The 21706-nt window shown below is 46.5% G+C and overlaps 1 protein-coding gene across 6 annotated transcripts in view; it reads left to right on the forward strand.

Moving 5' to 3' along the window:
* LOC117766213 (glutamate receptor ionotropic, NMDA 2B) overlaps positions 1–21706 on the forward strand; it is a 104663-nt gene that overhangs the window by 75506 nt on the left and 7451 nt on the right. For 5 of the 6 annotated variants that reach the window (XM_034593043.1, XM_034593044.1, XM_034593039.1 and 2 more), the window contains exons 8-15: positions 3285–3399; positions 7315–7523; positions 7902–8073; positions 12868–13021; positions 14320–14445; positions 17415–17644; positions 17741–17901; positions 18423–18610. In XM_034593043.1, coding sequence (XP_034448934.1) covers positions 3285–3399; positions 7315–7523; positions 7902–8073; positions 12868–13021; positions 14320–14445; positions 17415–17644; positions 17741–17901; positions 18423–18610 — 1355 coding nt within the window. Of the gene's footprint in view, positions 1–3284; positions 3400–7314; positions 7524–7901; positions 8074–12867; positions 13022–14319; positions 14446–17414; positions 17645–17740; positions 17902–18422; positions 18614–21706 lie in introns of all 6 variants that reach the window. The other variant, XM_034593045.1, reaches the window with a different exon arrangement.

A 21706-nucleotide genomic window follows, 5' to 3' on the forward strand; every position in this document is an offset into this window, starting at 1 on the left:
CGCCACTCTACCCCAAGTGTGCACGCGGCAACGCTACAGTATGTTTGTCTGCCTCGACCGCACACCGCCATCTGGGGCATGTTATCATCCTCCATATAGATTCCTCCTCTACAAATCCAATAAGTACATTGCACCACAGTAATTGCTAAGGAGTGTAATTCATGACTAATTCATGTCGGGGTTAATTTATTAAAAATGACTTATCAATATTTCACACAACTCGTCCATTATTCACAGCAGAACATGCGCTAAAACGTATCTGTGTCAGGCCGTGGAGTTAGCATGGCAAGTGTGTGTGTGTGTCCGTGTGTGTGTGTGTGTCTGGCACTGTGTTGTTCTGATTTGCAAAAGCAAGAATCTCCCTCGAAACAAAACTGTAAACGACAGATTATGTGAAATGTCTTTATTGCTCCACGCAAGCAGGATTCAGTGACTGAAGGGAGCAGTGTTAGATTCTGTTGGAGCGCTGCCCGACGGAGTCCGGTCGGTGTCACACCCGCTCTCCTTCGCCCGGTCGAAGACAGATGCTGCTGATGTTTGAGTTTGAATCCACCTGCTGTACGGTACAGATGTGGTATTCACCTCTGGACGGAGCTGGAAAGTGGCGGGTGTGGGCGGATGTGTGCAGAGCGTTCCGAGCAATGGACGCAGCTCAATGGCGTCTAATGGTACAAACGGTAGCTTTAGGAAACACAGGGAGGCCGTTGGAGTCTGTGTGTTGGCACATGAGGCAGTGACCGTCAACCAGCGTCAAGCAACACACAACATCACCCAGTTCTCCCAGTAGCCCCACAGGATGACTGACGGAGAGGTTCCAGATGTGGATAAAGTGTGTAAATATATCTGTGAGGGTGTGAATGCTGAGTAACCCCTCGCTGTGCCTCCTCTAACCACAGCAGTCAGAGGGAACACAGCTTTGCGGTTCTAATACGTCCCATCCCCTCCCTCCCTCCCTCTCTCTCTCTCTCTCTCTCTCTCTCTCTCCCTCCCTCTCTCTCTCTCTCTCTCTCCCTCTCTCTCTCTCTCTCTCTCTCTCTCTCTCTCTCTCTCTGTCTCTCTCTCTCTCTCTCTCCCTCTCTCCCTCTCTCTCTCTCTCTCTCTCTCTCTCTCTCTCTCTCTCTCTCTCTCTGTCTCTCTCTCTCTCTCTCTCCCTCTCTCCCTCTCTCTCTCTCTCTCTCTCTCTCTCTCTCTCTCTCTCTCCCTCTCTCTCTCTCTCTCTCTCTCTCTCTCTCTCTCTCTCTGTCTCTCTCTCTCTCTCTCTCCCTCTCTCCCTCTCTCTCTCTCTCTCTCTCTCTCTCTCTCTCTCTCTCTCTCTCTCTCTCTCTCTCTCTCTCTCTCTCTGTCTCTCTCTCTCTCTCTCTCCCTCTCTCCCTCTCTCTCTCTCTCTCCCTCTCTCCCTCTCTCTCTCTCTCTCTCTCTCTCTCTCTCTCTCCCTCTCTCTCTCTCACCGTCTCTTTTCCTCCCACCCTCTGCGAGATTACCGTTGCCATAGTTACGCAACAGATTGGCTTGGAAGTCACAGTGGTTGTGGGTGCCATGGCAACACACATATGCTTGTGTTTCGCTCGGTTTCTGCCGTCAACGTGTGTCGGACGCACACACACACACACACACACACACACACACACACACACACACACACACACACACACACAGAGACGTAGACTCACACAAAGGCCCCACATTGCAGCATGTGCTTGCTCAGTAAAGATTAAAGGGGGGGGGCACAGCGTCAAGTCATTTTGTAAATGGCTCATGATTTATGCAGCAGATTCTGTGCACTTTGTATCAGTGCCAGGGCTCGACAGGACGGGGCTGTTGGGAGAGCGCACGGGGCTGCATGCGATGATATGATGCCGGATGATTCCGCTCGTCACGGCCCATTGAAAAGATCTATATTTAATACAGGAAGTAGAAGAAAGGGAGCAGTAATTGCTCCGTTATTACATAAGTCACTCCTGCAGAGATCAGTATGCATAGAAACAAAGAAAAACAGCACTTGTATTAGATTATTATGTTTGTGTGAGGCCTCCGTTAGGCTCGAGCGTCTGAGAGGAGGGACGGTGAAACGGTGCGAGTGTGTTAAAGTCGAGCTGCAGCGACGTCGAGCGTTATCGCTCTCTGGTGAAAACTCAAGACAAGCAGATCCAGATTCACGACCCGGTCCGTTGTTCACGCGCCCCACAGACACCGAGGCAGCGTTACACACACACACACAGCTACACACCCGCTTGTCGTTTATTTATTCATCTACATATACTGTATATGGCGCGCATTGGTTTGGAGGCAGTGTTTCCATGGAAACAGCCACACAGCGAGCGAGCGAGAGAGAGAGATGGAAGGAGAGAGAGTGCAGCGCGAGGGAGTGAAAGAGTTAACAGATGGTGTGTGTGTGTGTGTGTGTGTGTGTGTGTGTGTGTGTGTGTGTGTGTGTGTGTGTGTGTGTGTGTGTGTGTGGGATGACAGAGAAGTGATCTGAGTTCACCTGACATAAACATTCCTGTTCTCATATACACACACTTACACACTCCCACGCGCATTCGCCATAATCACTGCAAGAGAAAGCAGTGTTTCGCACGGTGTGTGTGTCTGTGTGTGTGTGTGTGTGCGTTGTGTTTTTTTGAAGAGAGGTGAAATGATTTCACCTGACAGAAACAATGCTGCTTTCTCTCAGTTTCTCCTCTTACGGCACACAAGGCACTAAACACACACACACAGTATTTTTTGTTACATAAAAACTGCATCCTCCTTCCTCTGCCTCTTTTCTTCATCCCTCTCTTCTTCGCCGGCTTCAATGTTTCGACAGACGGACACGGCCAAACTTAAAAATCAATTGATCTTTTAGCTGATGTAAGCAAATGGTTGACATTTTCATCAATTCTTAACGAGTCGTCCTCGTGTCCGGCGAGATCATTTGTTCTACCGTAGTTACACAATAGTGTGAGACAGTAATTTAACTTGTACATAACAAAAGTTTTTGTCAAATCTTAAAATCATCACATTCACCTTGTAATAGAAAAGCAGGGCAGACATCATCCTCTCCCTGTGAAGCACGTTGAGTCTCTTTGAAAATCTGCTGTATAAATAAAATTGCCATCGCCCAAAATAAACCGACATATCACTGAAACTTTGATGTTCGGGGAATTGAGCCATTGAACAAGAAATGATGTGGATACACGGAGCAAATAAACCGTTTGTGAGCTGCCGGTGCTGGAGACATTTTCTTCAGCGAGGACTCCACGTCTGAACGAGTCTCTCTCTCTCTTCGATGTCTCCCTCCACAGGTACCTGATGAATGTGACGTTCGAGGGACGTAATCTGTCGTTCAGCGAGGACGGATACCAGATGCACCCCAAGCTGGTCATCATTCTGCTCAACAAGGACAGACAGTGGGACCGGGTGAGAGAACATATGTGTGTGTGCGTGTGCACGTCTGTACTTCAAATTGCAGAGAGACGCTCGTACGTGGCCTTTAAAATTCCTCTGGTGTTAAATAACACGTGAAGAATGAATGTCGGTGTTTTAGCGACTCAGCTTTATTCTGAAAGTTCAGTCCCTGATTGGTCCACGAGTCTGTGTCTCTCTATCTGCATCTCTTATCAAGTGATTTCCACTTTTTAAGCATTTTAAGCCTTAAGCTTTATGGGCGCTGCTCTGATTAGATATTATCAACGAGGCAAAGGTGCCTTTGAGCAATAAACCGCAGCACAGACTCCGGAGCGGCGATGTGCTGAGACTGCTGCAGGAGTCCACAGCTGTTCCTTTCAAAAGTTTGCAAAGCCCTTTCATATTAAACATGATTTATGTATTGTTCTTAAAAAATGTATGATTCTTTTTGGAGGTTTTTAATCGACCTAAAAAGGTATCAAAGGAATTCTGTTCATCAATTATCTACACCGCTTATCCTTTGAGGGGCTGGAGCCAATCCCAGCTGACATTGGGTGAGAGGCGGGTTTCACAGGTGGCCAGCGTAGCTCGGGGCCGATATCCAGAGACAACCACTCACATTAATACATAACTCAAATTATCCTAAAGGGAGGAAACCAGCGCAGACACAGAACATGCAAACTCCACAAAGAAAGACACCGGCTGGGTTCATGTTCATCTTTCTGTCTCATCGTGCTTTACAAGGCTACAGCAAAAAAGACACGCATTATAAGATATAAGGCTTTCTGCTTGGAGAAGTTAAATATGCAGGCGAAGCTGCACGTCCTGTGTCTCACGTCCCCCGGTTGCCCAGGAGTCTCTCTGTGAGGACGACCTCTGTAATCAGAGACGCTGGAGGAGCTTGTGTTTGCTGAAATCTGCCACCGTTTGACTTTCAGCGGCCGTGTGTGTGTGTGTGTGTGTGTGTGTGTGTGTGTGTGTGTGTGTGTGTGTGTGTGTGTGTGTGTGTGTGTGTGTGTGTGTGTGTGTGTGTGTGTGTGTGTGTGTGTGTGTGTAAGCTGCGGTGTGTGTTGACAAGGGGCCGATGCAGTTATCAGAGAATTTGTAGTCCGGTGAGACTCTGAAAAAGTTAATGTTGCAGGACCCCTCAGGTTTGGATGGCAGCTGAATCGTGATGAGCCGCGTCAGGGGCCTCGTTTATCAACTCATATACGCTGAGCAAGTTCTCACCTTCACGCAGACATCAATAACAAATCTTAGATATTTTTCATCCATCTGTTTGTGCACGTACAGGCTCACTTCAGAGATGGACCCAGATTCTCAAGTCTGGTCAGCTGCGTCCCTTTGAAAGTCCTAAAGTATGAAAGATGAATGATAAACGTCATGAAATGAATCGTCCTGTTTGGAGCCACAGGTTCTCAGGGAGGAAGGGTCAGGGCGACTTTACACACTAATGACCTAGATTAGCTCTAATAGAAAAGATTGTTCCTCAAATGAAAAACTAATGTTTAAAATATGTTAACCTGCACATCCCCTGTGTAGGTTTGTAATTTTCATAAATAACAATATAACAAAAGTCAAATATTTATTGATGTAATGCTTCTACATTGTGTAAACACAGTGAAAAGTCGTCTTCAACAGCCCATTGTGTAGCCTGGTCCTCTTCCCTTTCCCAGGATTACCAACCCTTGCTTTAAATACACAACCGTCCAGATACACAACTGTCCAGACTTTATGAGCAGTAAACTTTCCTCTGATCAAGTGAAGGTTAAATAAATCAGGTTTGAAGACGGGAAACCGAGACGGTTGTTGTGCAAGATTGTTCAACAACCCTGAAACCAACAACCTTAAGTGAACCCGACGCTCGTCACCACCTGCACAGTCGCCTGGTCTGCATCTGTGTTTCCTGGCGCTCGCCCTCCATTGTGTCTGTGTCCTGCAGAACGACTCCTCCGACTCCCCCTGTTCTTTATTCTCAGTATTTCTCTCTTTCTTCTGCCTCTCTAATCTATATTCTGTCCTCTGATCAGAGAACAAGGTGAATCGCTCCCCTCCTGTCTCCTCTCTTTCTCTCTTTCTCTCTTTCTGCCCTCGCCGCCTGCACCACCTCCTCTCTCTCCCTCCCTCCCTCCCTCCCTCTCTCTCTCCCTCCCTCCCTCCCTCTCTCTCTCTCTCTCCTCCAGCTCCCTCGCTCATGTTTAATTCTTAGCTTGACTTCCAGCTGAACCACTTTTCTTGGATCCTAATGAGTTCCAGCTCCTACAACCATCCCTCCACCGCACCTTTGAAGTAGTGTGCAGACTCTGTAGTGTCCAGTCCCGTTTACTCCCCTCCAGGCTGATTTTTAACCCTTTACTCTCCACGCCTTCCTCCCCCCCCTACCTTTCTCTCTCTCTCTCTCTCTCTATCTCACCTTCACTCTCTCCCTCCATCCTTGTCCGTCTCTATCGCTTACTTACACTTGTGCAGCTCGAAGAAGGCTGCAGGCTGCATTTTGCCCAAGGGATACACAGGCTCAGCTTGTCCACTCCAGGCAGCTTTGCCAAGTTTGTGTTCCCTGGAGTGCTGTGTGTGTCTCTGTGTGTGTGTGTGTGTCTGTCTGTGTGCATTTACATATTTAACAAGTGTGCAAACCTGAGTTTACACACTTCAGCCACAGCTCCCCTATCCTCCATTATAGCGTGTCAGATGAACTCATGATCCATATCCATGTCGGCACGTGTCTTTCCCTGGGTGAAAGTGACGTGCAGGGCACCGGTGGAGGAAAAGACGCAGGCCGTCGTCTCCAGGTTTGGTTTCATGTGACCGGCACCGGGGGGGGAAATTGACTAATTGATGACGCTCGTTCAGTGGAGTAGAGCCACGAGGATCCTGAGGGTCCTCCAGACGTGCAGCTGGACGCTTCTCTCCAGAAGAGCCGGCATTTAGAATCTGAACGAGCTCCGTCTCTGCTTCTCTTCCTCCGTCGCACAGAAACTCACTTGACTCTTATGCTCCATTTATACTTCTGTGCGTCTCTCCCCCTCCGCCAATTGTTCTTCGTCTCGTTTCTCTTTTTTTTCCCCCTCCTTTAATCTCTCCATCCACTTCTCTGTCGTGCCGTTTCTCTCCCCAACCCGCGCTCTCCTCCTGATCTGAATTCTGCTCTTTCCTCCGTTTCAGTCTCGTCCTTTACGTTAACCTTGCTCTCATTCTCCACACTGGGTCCCAGTCTCCTCTCCTCTTCCCCTCCCCTCCTCTCCTCTTCTCTTGTCTCCTCTTCCTCTCCTCTCCTCTCCTCCTCGTCTTCCTCTTCTTCTCCCCTCCCCTCCTCTCCTCTTGTCTCCTCTTCCTCTCCTCTCCTCTCCTCCTCGTCTTCCTCTTCTTCTCCCCTCCCCTCCTCTCCTCTTGTCTCCTCTTCCTCTCCTCTCCTCTCCTCCTAGACTTCCTCTCCTTTCCTCTTTTTTCCTCTCCTCTCATCTCCTCCTCGTCTTCCTCTCCTCTCCTCTCCTCTCATCTCCTCCTCGTATTCCTCTCTTTTCCTCTCCTTTCCTCTCCCCTCCCCTCCTCTCCTCTCCTCTCCTCTCCTCATCTTCCTCTTCTACTTACTCCCCTGTTGCTTTATTGGCAGACAGACGATTCACGACAAGAAAATGAAGCAAAAGCCAAATTTAAAAATGAGACGTTTTTTAAGCAAACAAATATACAAACGTTGGCAAATGTTTGCAGTTATTTCGATGTGGAATTCATTTAAGTGGATTCCTGCCCAGTGATTCATTTCATGTACGTTACTGTTGCGTTACGACTCATCACAGTCGATGAGCTACGTTCTCAGACTGACTGGATTTCAATCTAAGACAATAAGTCTCCATGTCTGCAGTTTAACAATTAAAAACATAACATACGAATAAAAATCTGTGTTTGCTTGTTTGTTGCGTCTCTCTGCAGGTGGGTAAATGGGAGAACGGCTCCCTGTCCATGAAGTACCACGTGTGGCCTCGCTATGAACTGTATGGGGGGGCAGCGAACAGGGAGGATGACCACCTGTCCATCGTGACATTGGAGGAGGCTCCGTTCGTCATTGTGGAAGACGTGGATCCGCTTAGCGGGACCTGCATGAGGAACACTGTGCCCTGCCGGAAACAGATCAAGACACTGTGAGGCCCAAAGCTCAGATTCTTACTGATCAACAACAACGATGAAAATAACCTAATTTCTCTTGAGTAAATTTAACAGTTCATATTGATAGATGCAGTTTTTCTGTCTCTGGCCGTCTGCCACTCATAGATTTATCTACTATAGCGATGACTAGACGTAGGAATAGAAAGAAAAAACCTGGCAACCGCCTGAATTCTGCGTGTGAATGATGTTGATTTCCTGTGTCAGCTTAACGCAGCCAGAGGTAGAATCAGTTCCCACTTGGTCAGGAGGAGAGTGGCAGAGCCAGATTCACCGAGTCCCGATTACAATTAACAGCTCAGAAAGACGCACATATATTCTGATTGATATATTTATCTCTCCGTCCGTCTGTGCAGTAATCAGACGAAGGACTCGGGGATCTACATCAAGCGCTGCTGTAAAGGTTTCTGCATCGACATCTTGAAGAAGATCGCCAAGGCGGTCAAGTTCACCTACGACCTCTACCTGGTCACCAACGGCAAACATGGCAAGAAGATCAATGGGACGTGGAACGGCATGGTGGGGGAGGTGAGGAGACAAAACTGTGTCTGTGTCTGTGGCGTCCTCTTCTTGTGTCTTCGTTACTTGCAGATCACCTCCAGTAACCGTGGGTAATGTGTGTGTCGGATACAAATATAATCGAGTCGCACACTTTGACTGAAACCCTTACTCGGTGGGGGGGATGTAACAAAGTACATTTACTTCGTTACTGTACTTAAGTTAATTTTTCTTGTGTCTGTACTTTACTTGTACTTTTTACTTTTACTCCACCACAGTGTATCTAGACTCGTCGTATTCTAACTTGTCCTGCCACAGTTTCAAATTTAACCAAAACATTTTTTACACTTCTCATAAAAACATGAGAGATATCTAACTCTAACTTGGTGTGTGTGTCGTCCTCAGACCTAATGAGTTAGTTGACGTTACTTCGGGGAATAGGCTACACTCTGGAGGTACTTTTACCTTAAGTTTAAAACCAAGTACTAACTTACTGTTACTCAAGTAGAAAAGTTAATGTGATACTTTTACTTTCACTTGGGTAGATTTTTGTCAAACCACGTCCCTTATTGCCAGATTCCACAGGTTAACACAGGGTCATAAAAAAAAGAGTCAAAAATGAAGGTGTTAAATATGTAGAGATTCATTTAACGCTGCCATGTTAACGAGCTTTAAAATAATGCTTCAATAGAACCAATAACTCAGAAGTTAACTCAGTAAACTCCTACTTCTACTGATATTGCGTCATATATGTCGTTATTGACATATAACGACAATTTCCGTCACTAAGGTCACTAAGGTCTTAAAAAGTCTTCAATCTAACTTGTTGAAAGCTGCAGAAACGCTGTTCACAGATAAAACCTCTCTACAAATGATTTGATCTCCTTTTGAAATTTGTTGGCAAATGAGGCTGACGCATGAATCATACTTTGCGGCTCCATCTTCTAATTACTGACGTTACTGCTGTTTAACGGGCGATTTAAAAACGTTTGAGGCCGTGAGAGCGGCTGCGTGACTCGCCTGAAGACATCTGCAAATTTGGCAAAACACCAGGTGAGAGGAGGAGAACGACTTCTTTCCTCCTGCTCGAGGTCAGGACAGACAACCGAGCGAGCTTTCAGTGCACAGAGGTGTCGGGCTGCTGCAGATGTTGACAGTGAGATTGGAAGAGATTCTCGTCTGTTAGTAATTAAACAAATTGTCTGAAAATGGCTTAAATCTGTATTTCTGCAATGTTTGAATAAACCTGCTGAGAGTAGAGTAGAGATCCAGTGTGCGTTCAGTGACCTGCGCTTCATTTAGCTTCTATAGGAGCTGCCCTGAAGGCGTCATTACCTCGCTGAAGTGTGTTTTTCGTACCTTATACTACGAGCTCTCGCACAACAGGCCCAACCCTCGTGTCACATGGGGCCACGCTCCTCACCCAAGGGTGTGCAGAGTTCAGTCGGATGCAACAATTCACTCTGGGGCTCTCAGCGCTCTCTAATCGACATTGGTCCCGGGATAAGGTCGTTGTCAGTTCTCATACTTCAGCCCGCGAGAGCGAGCTGCACTTGAGCTGTCTCACTTCGGCTCCTGGTTAATGAAGGAACAGGCAAACAGATCGATAAGCCCCTAAAGGTCACAGGTTGAAAACACGCCGCCTCTCTCTGTCGCTCTTAAACTCGTCGTGACTTCTCTGTGTGGACACTGAAGTTTGAACAACCTTCACGAGTCACGGGCAAGATCCTGTGACGCGTTATTTAGTTTTTTTTTCACTTTTGCCATTGAGTTTACATTAAACCGGCCCATTTAATCTATTTAGTAAAGGCATTTAAGTGATGTCAGCAGTGTCTTTAGTGCAGGGGGGGGGGCACTGAGCTCTAAGTGTGGTCACCTGTAAAAAAAATTTAAAAAAAACTCTACCACTCTGACTAAAAGCTCCGTAATGTGCCGTCTCCTTTTCACCTTTACAGATGAATGGTCATTAGGAGGAGAGAGAGGGGCATTCATCTACCCCCCCCCCCCCTCTCTCTCTCTCTCTCTCTCTCTCTCTCTCTCACACACACACACACACACACACACGCTTCATTGTAGTTTTTAAAGCTGCATCCAATAAAACCATCTCATGTTCCTCTGCGGTTGGATCTCTGCCCAAACTACAGTATATCTCACACTCTTAATGGAGCAAGATCGCACACACACACACACACACACACACACACACACACACACACACACACACACACACACACACACACACACACACACACACACCAGGACGTGCTTCGGCACACTCGTGGACACTCACCCAGATCACTGAGGGCCTTTTACGCAATTTGCCACAGCTCGGAATGACAAAAGATCAAGAAGAAGAAGAAGAAGAAAGAAAAATAAATCAATGAAGACTTTGAGAAGCTCTTTACATTTTGTCCTAACTCAATTCTGACCGTGTCACATTTCATTGGCTGCTCTGACCCACGCTGCCCCTAACGCTCCTAATCCGAAATATTGGAGGCAATACGCTTGATTACATGAGTTTGGCCTCGCTAGCAGAGACACACACACACACACACACACACGCTGAGACACACACACACGCTGAGACACACACACACGCACACAAACGCAGATCCTCGCACACTCATTCTCAGTAACACCCACATGGGTCACTTTCATAACACGGAGAGAACAAGTCGTAGGAGGGAGATGGAGAGAGCGAACGGGCAGAGAGATAGATAGAGAGGAAGTGAGTACACTGCTGGATGGACTCGTTGTCTTCCCTGGGGAGACGTTCACACATACACACACACACAAACACACACACACACACATGCACATCCGTACTTACATGCTGACGGAACAAACAAGACAGAGAAGTTACAAATGCACACACGATATACACACACACACACACACACGCACACGCACACGCAGACACAAACACTTGCAGATAATGTGCAGGGTAGATGTGTTATATTCTCTCTGCCTGTAAAGGTCCACTTCACAGGTGGAGAACAAAGGTTCGCTCGCTTCTCTTTCTCGCCGTCTTTCTGTATGACTCACTCGTATGCACACACACACACACACACACACACACACACAAACACACTCTCTAACACTGAAGTACGTGCTGGCGCTTTGAGTCACACACCCCTTATTAACTCAGTGAGACAGTCTCGTCCCACTTTACCCCCGTGCTGTGCTGTAGGGCTGTAAAAATTGGGGATAAATATATTACCTGTGCCGAGGCGCTGAGGGGGGGGAGGCCGGTAGGGGAGGGAGAGCCATTGGGGTGACTATTTCGAGCAGCCATGACCCAGTGTGGTAACCCACTTTCCTTCTGTCTTTCTCGCTCTTTCGCTCCCCTGGCGAGCGTCACGAGTGTCCACTCCGAGCGGTGTGTGTGTGTGTGTCTGTGTGTGTGTGTAGAAAGTGTGTTGGCCTCCCGTCTCCACCTGTCCAGCTCCGTCTTTGTCTCCAATGTCTCCACGTTCAACTATTTCTCCACTTTTTAAAAAATGCATCCGTACTCCTTCAACCTGTCTCTGTGATTTCTGACATTTATACCCTCTGACAGCTGGTGAGTGAAGTGTCTGAATCAGCTGCATGTTACATACGTGTTAATGGAAATGTTTCCCCTCGACAGTCGTGTTGCTGAGGTGCATTGTGGTCAGTTGACAAGTTACTACTTATAACCAAAACCTGATATATACTCTCAATTAGGATTCAGATTTTACATTTATTCATCTACTGATCAACAGAATCAACTAGAAGTGCAACAGTCCGCTTAGAAAACCACATTTAAAACCACTAGACCCAGATCTTTATTTGGATCTGCATCAAATTGCACAAAACTAAAATTTCACAATGTTAAAGAGAGAGGAAAAGAAACTCCTGGACCAGAACCCTGATTTGGATCCACACCATAATCTAGCGACTGTCCCACACAACATCTGTCACCAAGTTTTGTGGAAATCCGTAGTTTCTGCGTAATCCTGCTAACTTGTAGTCAAACAATCCAACAACACAACAGAACTGAAAACAGAAACTGACCCAGAAGTCCAGGGGACGTCACAGCCGCCATCCTCAGTTACGTTGAAGCGTTTGCACGTTGCCCTTTAGACGTTAAGGTCGAGCGTAAGAACGTCCATCTTTGTTCCTCGGAAATGCATCATGAAGAAACACCCACATTTAGAACGGTTGCACAATCACCTTCAAATAAACTGATGGCTGTGATATTCTATTTTTATGCTGTTGTGTTTTTTTGTTTTTCTTTCTATAATCTATTTTTAACTATGTTGACTCGATTTGTTGTTTTGAATGTTTTTGTTGCCACAGAGCAAAAGAAGTTCCCCCGCAGGGAAAAGCTTTTAGGACAAATCTGTCTTTAAAGTGCTTCATTACCATGAGCTGCTTTGGTAGCTTGATGGAGGGATGGAGGGATGGAGGGATGGAGACATGCAGGGATGGAGGGATGGATGGAGGGAGGGATGGAGGGATGGAGGGATGGAGACATGCAGGGATGGAGGGATGGATGGAGGGATGGAGACATGCAGGGATGGAGGGATGGATGGAGGGAGGGATGGAGGGATGGAGGGATGGAGGGATGGAGACATGCAGGGATGGAGGGATGGAGGGATGGAGACATGCAGGGATGGAGGGATGGATGGAGGGATGGAGACATGCAGGGATGGAGGGATGGATGGAGGGAGGGATGGAGGGATGGAGGGATGGAGGGATGGAGGGATGGATGGAGGGATGGAGACATGTAGAGATGGAGGGATGTTTAAATGATGGGTGGATAATCAATGGTCTTCTTCTGTTTCCCACCTTTTGCCCCAGGTGGTGCTAAAAAACGCGCACATGGCCGTGGGCTCTTTGACCATCAACGAGGAGAGGTCAGAGGTCATCGACTTCTCCGTCCCCTTCATCGAGACGGGCATCAGCGTGATGGTCTCCCGTAGCAACGGCACTGTGTCGCCCTCGGCCTTCTTAGGTGAGGAACACGGGAGCGAGGGACGAGCCTCAAGGCCGTGATTTGACATTTCTATCAATATTTGAACTATGCAGGTAAAATAAAACGTGAAACGATGAAATCCGACACTGGGATATGACACCAGATGTTTGAGCTCATCCTGGTAGGAGGTGATGGTCTTTGGTTCAGAGTTTTATCGGGAGTTTGGACCCTGATGGCTGCAGGTCGAGTTATGATTATTATTGCAGCCTCATCATTACACATCAGTTGGGGTCAGGTTGGGTTTAAGTACAAACTGTATATTTTCAAATACATTTTTTACATTATTTTCCATTTTGACAACGAGTATTCATGCCATATTGAAGGAAAGAAGATTTAATATTACAAGAATAAAGTTGTAATTTAATGAAGAGAAGTGATAATATTACGAGAATATAGTATAATATAAGAAAAGAATATGTATATCATATCAAAAATATTTATTTTAGGAAATAAGCAGCAGGGAGAACCCATGTCCTCTCCCTCGGGATCCAAAATCCTAATTAACAATCTGATAGTTTATTAAAAACTAAGAAACCTTATGATAATGTGGAGCTGATCAACCAGCGACGGTTTTTATTCTCCAAATTCAGCCCCGATACTAAAACTCCAGACTGGTTTCAAAGATTCTGTGGATTTAATGTAGCAGTGATTTAAGTGTAAGTGTCTTTTCATCGAGTGTTGGACGGATGTTTGTCAGGTCGACGTCCACCTTCCCCCCCCCCCCCCAGTGATTCAGTGGACACACGAGTGATCAGAGCCCAGTTTTGTGTTGTGTGTGTGTGTGTGTGTGTGTGTGTGTGTGTGTGTGTGTGTGTGTGTGTGTGTGTGTGTGTGTGTGTGTGTGTGTGTATTGGAGCAGGTTGTACATGATAATATGGCTAACTGTTTATTTATTCTCTCCCCTGCTCCCTGTCCCTTTGCCCTCTTCTATTTCCTACTCCCACTCCATTTCTGACTCTTCCTCCCTCCTCTCAATCTGGCACGCTGCATTTGCATATCTCTCTCTCTCTCTCTCTCTCTCTTTCTCTCTCTCTCTCTCTCTCTCTCGCTTCGTTTTCTCTTCCTCGCTCTCTCCCTGCCGCCCTCTCTCTTTTCCCCCCTCTTCCTCCCTCTATCCTGATGTCTCATCCCCATCTTCCTTCTCTCCTTCTTTTCCCCCCCCTCTCTCTCTTCTCTTTTGCTTATCTCTGTCCGTCCACGCTCCCCTCCCTCCATCCCTCCATCCCTTGTCTCCCTTCATCTCTCCCTCTCCTCGCTTCCCTCTCTCTTCCCTCCAGAGCCCTTCAGTGCGGATGTGTGGGTGATGATGTTTGTGATGCTGTTGCTGGTGTCAGCAATGGCTGTGTTTATATTCGAGTACTTCAGCCCTGTGGGCTACAACCGCTGTCTGGCTGACGGCAGAGGTGAGAGGCCTTCGCTCAACACACACACACAGACACACACAGACACACACATGGACACAGGCAGTGTACCTGCACCACTGTTTGAGGATATAGATGCAAATCCATGCAGACACTCTTCTCTCCTCCTGTAGCCATGCTGCCGCCCTCGTCTCTCTCGCTCTCTTTTTGCTCACACCAGATGTGAGGTGGAATTTAGAGGTGAAATTATACCACATGCTTGAAGTTTTACTTTTGGGAAACGATGAGTCAGACTCGCAGCTTTTTCGACGCCTTGTGTGGCTTCGCTTTTTCAAAAATGTTCCAAACAGAAAAAAGTTTCTCAAGTAATTTGCATTTACCATTTTGAAGGAAACGTAAATTATGTTTTTCTACGTAACAGAAAAACGTCAGTCAGCTCGAGCTGCACTGCTCAAATAATTCGAAAGCTGCAAAGTTTTCCCGTCTCCTCCGCTGCGTTTCAATGCCTCTGCTGCCCTGCGTCAGTGTCTCTGCCCCGTGGATTCAGACCCTCCACCTCCACAGCACCCACCTGTAGCTCTGACCCGGGAGGTTAAAGAGATTTGCTCCTCACTCCTCATCGCGTTAATGTGATAAAGTGATGACGTCAAACGTGAGTTGTCTGAATTAAAACTGGTTTAATGATCCTCAGCTCAAGTGTTGGTGAATTATTAAAGTCTGGTGCCACCCACCATGTTTAATCCAAACACATTCGGCCAAACAAATCATGGAGTATTAGCATATTGTGTAGGAGACAGGGTTGTTAAAGTTTAAGTTAGTAATTTACTCCAAACAATCAAATTATTAAAGTATTGAGGCTTTGCAGGTAAACGCAAACAATACGACTCTGGATCATTTCACACAAACTCTGTGTTCAGCCTCCATATAAGGAGCAGTCGTCCTCACTGACCCAGTGACTTCATCCTCCTCCTCCTCCTCATCCTCCTCCTCCTCCACGCTGCTCTCTCTCTCTCTTTTATAACCTTTTACAGGTGTGTTTCTCTGCTTTAGTGCTGCTTCCGTCACACCAGTCATTTGCATTCATTTCCATATTTCCCAAAAACCACAAGTCAGCTCTGACAGCAAGACTCTGGATTTCTGTTAGATCTCCGTAGCCAGAAAGATAAGATTTAAAAAAACTAAGAAAAATCAATCTCTTCCCTCAACTCTGACGTGGCTAAATATAGACAATGGCTATCTTGTTTTTTTCCTCTCCTCCTTCATCATGTTCTGAAGGAGATGCAGTCCTCTCTACAGCGCTGCTCTCTTCTGTGCACCTCCTTGTTGTATCTGCTTGTAGCTCAGTGGGAGCTCGGTATCATGAAGAGTGCAGATCGAAGTTTGAACTCAAAGGATTCGACGCAATAACGCATCAGTGACCTGACTGCAGTAGATTTGTGAATTCTTGATTCATTAAAACCGAGCTTCTTCTGCAAACTTCACACGCAGGAGATGTTTGGCTCGATAAAGTTGGTTCGTCCGAGGAAACAAAAGCCTCTTGCAACAACGCACGCCCACGCGCTCGCACACTCGCTCTCACACAGTCGCACGTACCCACACGAACATCGTCCACCAAATGCTAATCACAGCATAATGAACCAGTCTTCTGTCGGCTTGTGGACAAGTGAAATCCACGTAGTTCCAAAACTGATTAGAAAAGCATTAATTAAAAAAAGGTTGTAATGTTGTGGGCAGTTGTGGCTCAGGAGGTAGAGCGAGTCGTCGGGTAACCAGGAGGTCGGGGGTTTGATCCCCGGTGCCTCTGTATTCCAGGCATTGCTCATTTACCATGATGTTCTTCTCCTTCTGTTTAAACTCTATGTTCATTTTATACGCTGCATTTTGCATTGTGTCAGGTGTTCCTATTAGTTTGTCCTGCCCACATATCAGTGAGCGTGGGCTTGATAACAGAAACATTTGTCTGTATAATTCAATGGATTCCAAAGGCTGAAACAGTTGAATCAACATGTTTCTGCAGCAGTTCACACTAACCCTGAACATCAAGACGCCTCCGTGAAGGTCAGATTATTATTTTGCAGGACGGTTTGCACTAGACTACATCAGTGTTCGCTCGGTGAACCTGAAAATCTGGCAACTGGGCGTATGAATCGGATAAAAGTCACATAAAACAACAAGACAAGAGTGAACAGCGATGCCAGGAGCTCTAGATGCTAATGCTACAATACTAACATGTTGCTATTTAACTATGTCTGTCACTTAGACTGGATATAAATGGATAAATGGACGATGTGTCTCCACCTGCTCCCAATATCCAGAAATGAAGCCAAAATAAGATATGAAAGCTGCCATCTTTGCACTGAAGACATAAATTGAAGTTACAGTCAGTGTCACCTGTCAATCATGATGATTCATCCTCTTTTTATAGCATCAAATAACTTATCAAAACCAAACTTGCGAGAAAAATGAACATCTGAGTTTGGTATAAGTGATAAGAACGACAGAAATGAGTGAAACCATCTTAGAGGAAAATGTATTTGACCTTTAAATTGTGTCCATGTCCCACTTACTAACACAGAGGAGGCAGGGCTTGTGTCCTATACAGCCTCCAGCCACCAGGTGGCGATCGAGGCACTTTGGCTTCACTCTTGGGAAGCTGTAATGTCGTCCATCTTTATAAACGGTCTCTGGTGTGTCACCTACATTTAGTGTAATACCACAAAAAGACAAGAAGTACATCTGAGACGGGTCATTAGTTTTAGTATTGGACAAAAAATTGAAAAATGAAATTTAATGATGGTGTTTGAGAAAAGGTCAAGTGACGACCAAAGTTATTACAATTCATCCAAAGGGAGAAATGAATGTGGTGGAGCCAGACCAGGGTAACTTTCATGAGGACACATCAGTATGCTGCCACTAACAGAATTAAAGACTTTCCACGAAACAAAATCTCTGCTCACCTGGAGGAACCTGATCCGTCTCGTGTTCTTTGACTGCGACTGCGTTTCTTTCAGAGCCTCACGGTCCATCCTTCACCATCGGTAAGGCCATCTGGCTGCTGTGGGGTCTGGTCTTCAACAACTCTGTGCCCGTGCAGAACCCCAAAGGCACCACCAGTAAGATCATGGTGTCGGTGTGGGCCTTCTTCGCTGTCATCTTCCTGGCCTCCTACACTGCCAACCTGGCCGCCTTCATGATCCAGGAGGAGTACGTGGACCAGGTGACTGGTCTCTCGGACAAAAAGGTACGACGAGCCCTGGTCTCTCTTCTTGTTCCTCTCATCTGTACCTCACATTTGTGAAGCAGATGTTTTCACACATCTCCCGTCTTCTGCGTTTAGTTCCAGAGCCCCAACGACTTCTCGCCCCCGTTTCGGTTCGGCACCGTCCCGAACGGGAGCACAGAGAGGAACATCAGGAACAACTATCCAGAGATGCACGGCTACATGACCAAGTTCCACCAGAAAAACGTGAACGAGGCTCTGGGCAGTCTCAAGGCTGGGTGAGGACCTGCGCAGTGAAGTAGAGCTGCTGTTCATTCAGTTTAAAACCAAACTGAGCGAGCAAAACGATTTTCAGTATCAAAGTTTGAAACCTAAATCTGTAATTAACATCTCGTGATATTAAAAATGTAATTTGGAGCATGTTCCTGTCTTTGCTTCGGGCCGTGCTGAGCGTCTCGTTGCAGCAGCTCTGGGAGAAAAAAGGGTTTAAAATAGTTTACGATTTAAGATCCTTGTTTGTGTCTCTCCTACTTGTCCGAACATATTGTGGCTGAAAACCTCCAATAATACTTTTACTCCCCCTCTTCACTTTTCATGGAGTGTGTCTGTCTCTGTGTGCCAGCTCCGGCCTTTGGCAAACCAAGTGGAAGTCTATTACTCTTATCAGCAGCTTAGTGCTATTTAGCAGGTTAATTGGAATGTTGTAGCGGTGATGTCTGACTCCTAAGTGCTAATTAATTGTAACCTATCTCTCTCTCTCTTTCTCCCCCCCCCCTCCCCTCTCTCTCTTTTTTATTAGCAAACTAGACGCTTTCATTTATGACGCGGCCGTGCTCAACTACATGGCCGGCAGGGACGAGGGCTGCAAGCTGGTGACCATTGGCAGCGGCTACATCTTCGCCACCACCGGGTACGGCATCGCCATCCAGAAGGAGTCGCTGTGGAAGAGACACGTGGACCTGGCCATCCTGATGCTTTTTGGAGACGGTGAGACGGTCGTCCTTGTTTCCTCCCCTGTTTTATTCATAGCTCCTGCACGGTGTAATGCACCCAGCGAGCACAGAGGCTGTTACGCGTACAGCCGTGTTGACGCAGTGAGTTGTATATTTAATTACTCAAAAGATGCACCGGATAGTCCCTGAGATACCACAGTGCTTCAGCAGGGAGGGAAACAGAGCAGAACTTCTGACTGACAGCCACAGCAAACAGTAAAGGACAAGCCCGACTTATTTCTGCTTTTATTTAACCTGGTGGTTTTTTTTAAATGCAGATAAACCTGCCAAAAAAAAGGTGATTGACTCCTTTACCATTCAGTTCTGGTTCTTTTTTATTCTGCTGAGACACCAATCATCAAGTCTCACTAGTGTTGCATGCTGCACAATACGTAGGAAAAAAATTGCTGATGTTTTTATAACCAAACTCCATCAAAAACGAGCACTTTGACTTATACTTTGAATTTTTAGTTTGGCCCATGTCCCATCCACTTACATGGAGGAGGCAGGGTTTATTAATAAGACAGCAACCAGCCACCAGGGGGTGATTGAGTTGCTTAGTGTCGTCCGTCTCTATAAGAGCTTGAGCAGCGTCAGTAAATACAGTGAAGAGACTCGTAATAACAGTTATGAATCAGACTGTAACACAACGCCTGCTGTCCTCAGGGTTTCTGGACGTTATTTATAACACGGTCACAATCCCGCTTTGTCCTTTTCTGACCCGCTCCGCCCACAGCCCAAAAATATTGCCCATAAAACTGATCTGAACTCGTCCGACCTGCAGGTCAACCCACAGGACTGGTTGTTTATGGGTCGGCCCTCACATCACTCGAGTCTGGACCCACAGTTTTAGTGTTTAATTGGTTCTGTAGGTCAAACGTACAGTAATCGCACACTCCCATACATCAAGTGCTGAGAGAAAAGGGTGCTGCTCGGAATATAAGGGGAAATTTAGCTCCACCTTGGGGGCCCTATGCTTTATGTTCACGCTCGCCTTTTAATGGGAGACAGTCCACGCTCTCCAGGCTCTTTCTGAAATGCGTTTCCCTCCTGTCAGCTCTACAGCTGGAGCTTTGCAGGATCGCACAACGAGCCCGGGAATGAAATTAAAACGTGTTCAAAATGTGTCCAATCCTGAGCCGTGTAGTACGAGCTTTATGGTTTTCAAGCAAAAAACTCTTTTGTCGTAAATTAGTCAAAATGTCACAGACAACGGCTTCTTTTATCGACCATAACAGTCTGATTTCACTACGTCCTGTTTTGATATACTGCTCAATTCAGAGTGGGAAGTGTAATGGAAGTTTGGTGTGTGTGCGCATGTCTAACTATAGTTATGAGGTTCCAATTTTGGTTCAATGCCATCCTTGTGAGGACATTTTGCCTGGTCCTCACAAATTCACAGGGCTGTTTGAGGGTTAAGACTTGGCTTCAGGGTTAGAATTAGATTTAGGCATTTAGTTGTGATGGTTAAGGTTAGGGTAAGGGGATAGGAAATTAATTATGTCAATGAGTGTCCTCACAACTGAGGGACAAGTGTGTGTGTGTGTGTGTCTGTGTGAGCGAGTGTGTGTGTGTGTGAGTGTGTTTAGTTGAGAATGGTCCGGCCTGTTGTGAGCATCCTGAACCAAGGGCCCTCCGGGGGCCACTATAGTCTGTCCCAGTTAGAGGTGCCAGCATAGCTCCTGGTGTATTTCGACAGTGCGTGCATGAGTTCTTGGCTTTGTGTGGTTGTGTGTGTGTGTGTGTGTGTGTGTGTGTGTGTGTGTGTGTGTGTGTGTGTGCGGGTGAATATGGGTCAGGCCTATGTGTGTAAGCAAGAGGGGTTTGTGTGTGTGTGTGTGTGTGTGAGAGAGAGAGATGGGTGTAGAAACTCTGACTATGTGACACAGGTTTATTTTTATCAACCTACATACGATTCAGTCAGATTTCTGTGTGTGTGTATTGTTGACTTATTGATCATAAGTTTGATTCCTCTCGAATGTGGGTCGACTGTGAGACACTGCACCACCGCGCCGCCCTGTCTCGCCCCTCTCAGGATGTCAATGTCACTTTGCCACGCCCCTTCCCGGTGGCCTAGAAAGTGATCAGACTCGAGCGGACGGCCCGTCGGTCTGAGACGGAGGCTGAGAGGAGGATTCTGGGTAGTTTGACGCAGGCGGGAGCAACAAATACATCACAGATAAAAAATGGAACCAGTGGTTTTCTGATTGGCTGTTGGATCAAAACCATTTCTGCAGTAAATCACAGGTCTTCACACTTTTACACGTTAGGCTGCAAAGTGACGAGAGTTAAAAGAAGGGGAAACATGAAGGATGATTAAAGGTAATAAAGATGAATGGAATAGTGCTAAGAAAACCAGCTACTGGCTTTAGCTTCATTTTTAGCAGAACTACTTGGATTGAGTATCTATCATTTCATCTCCAAAACGTCAAAACCGTCGCTTTAAGGTCACAGAGTTGTAAAGAAAAGAAACACAGTCGGTCAAATGACTATTTCCGTTAATTCCCAAATTCCCTGATTGAACTTCATGAAACTTCTTTTCATTAACTTCATTAACATTCAGTTACTTTTCCCAAGTAAAAAAATATGTGACTCCGATGCCCTTGATTCAAATTCAGACAGGGACACGCGTCACATTTCTAATAAACCATTAAAATAGCTACAAGATAGTAGCAGTTACCATCTATCAGCAGATACGACCATTAAGCTGTTGTACGACTTTGTCTGTGTCTGTGTGCGTCTGTGTCTGTGTGTGTCTGTGTGTGTGTCTGTGTGTGTCTGTGTGTGTCTGTGTGTGTGTGCGTTCAGCACCTCCTTGCAGTTTGTATGCGGTGGCGCTCCGTGTTGTTGCTCAGCCACTGCCCCGGTGCAGGAGTCGCGCTGACACGCAGCGACAGCGGCTGAACGTATGATTAATTAACCGACGCTTGTCCTGCCTCAGTCGGCTTTGATAGAGAACAGCCCGCGATGAAACAGAAGGTGACCCACAAAGAGACCAGAAGCTCGGGGACCAGCACCAGACGCACGAGCAGCCACACAAACGCACACTCAAACACACACGTTTGCATAGATCCACACACACACGTTATTT

Source organism: Hippoglossus hippoglossus, chromosome 8, assembly GCF_009819705.1.
Source record: "Hippoglossus hippoglossus isolate fHipHip1 chromosome 8, fHipHip1.pri, whole genome shotgun sequence".
NCBI classification, from domain to species: Eukaryota; Metazoa; Chordata; class Actinopteri; order Pleuronectiformes; family Pleuronectidae; genus Hippoglossus; species Hippoglossus hippoglossus.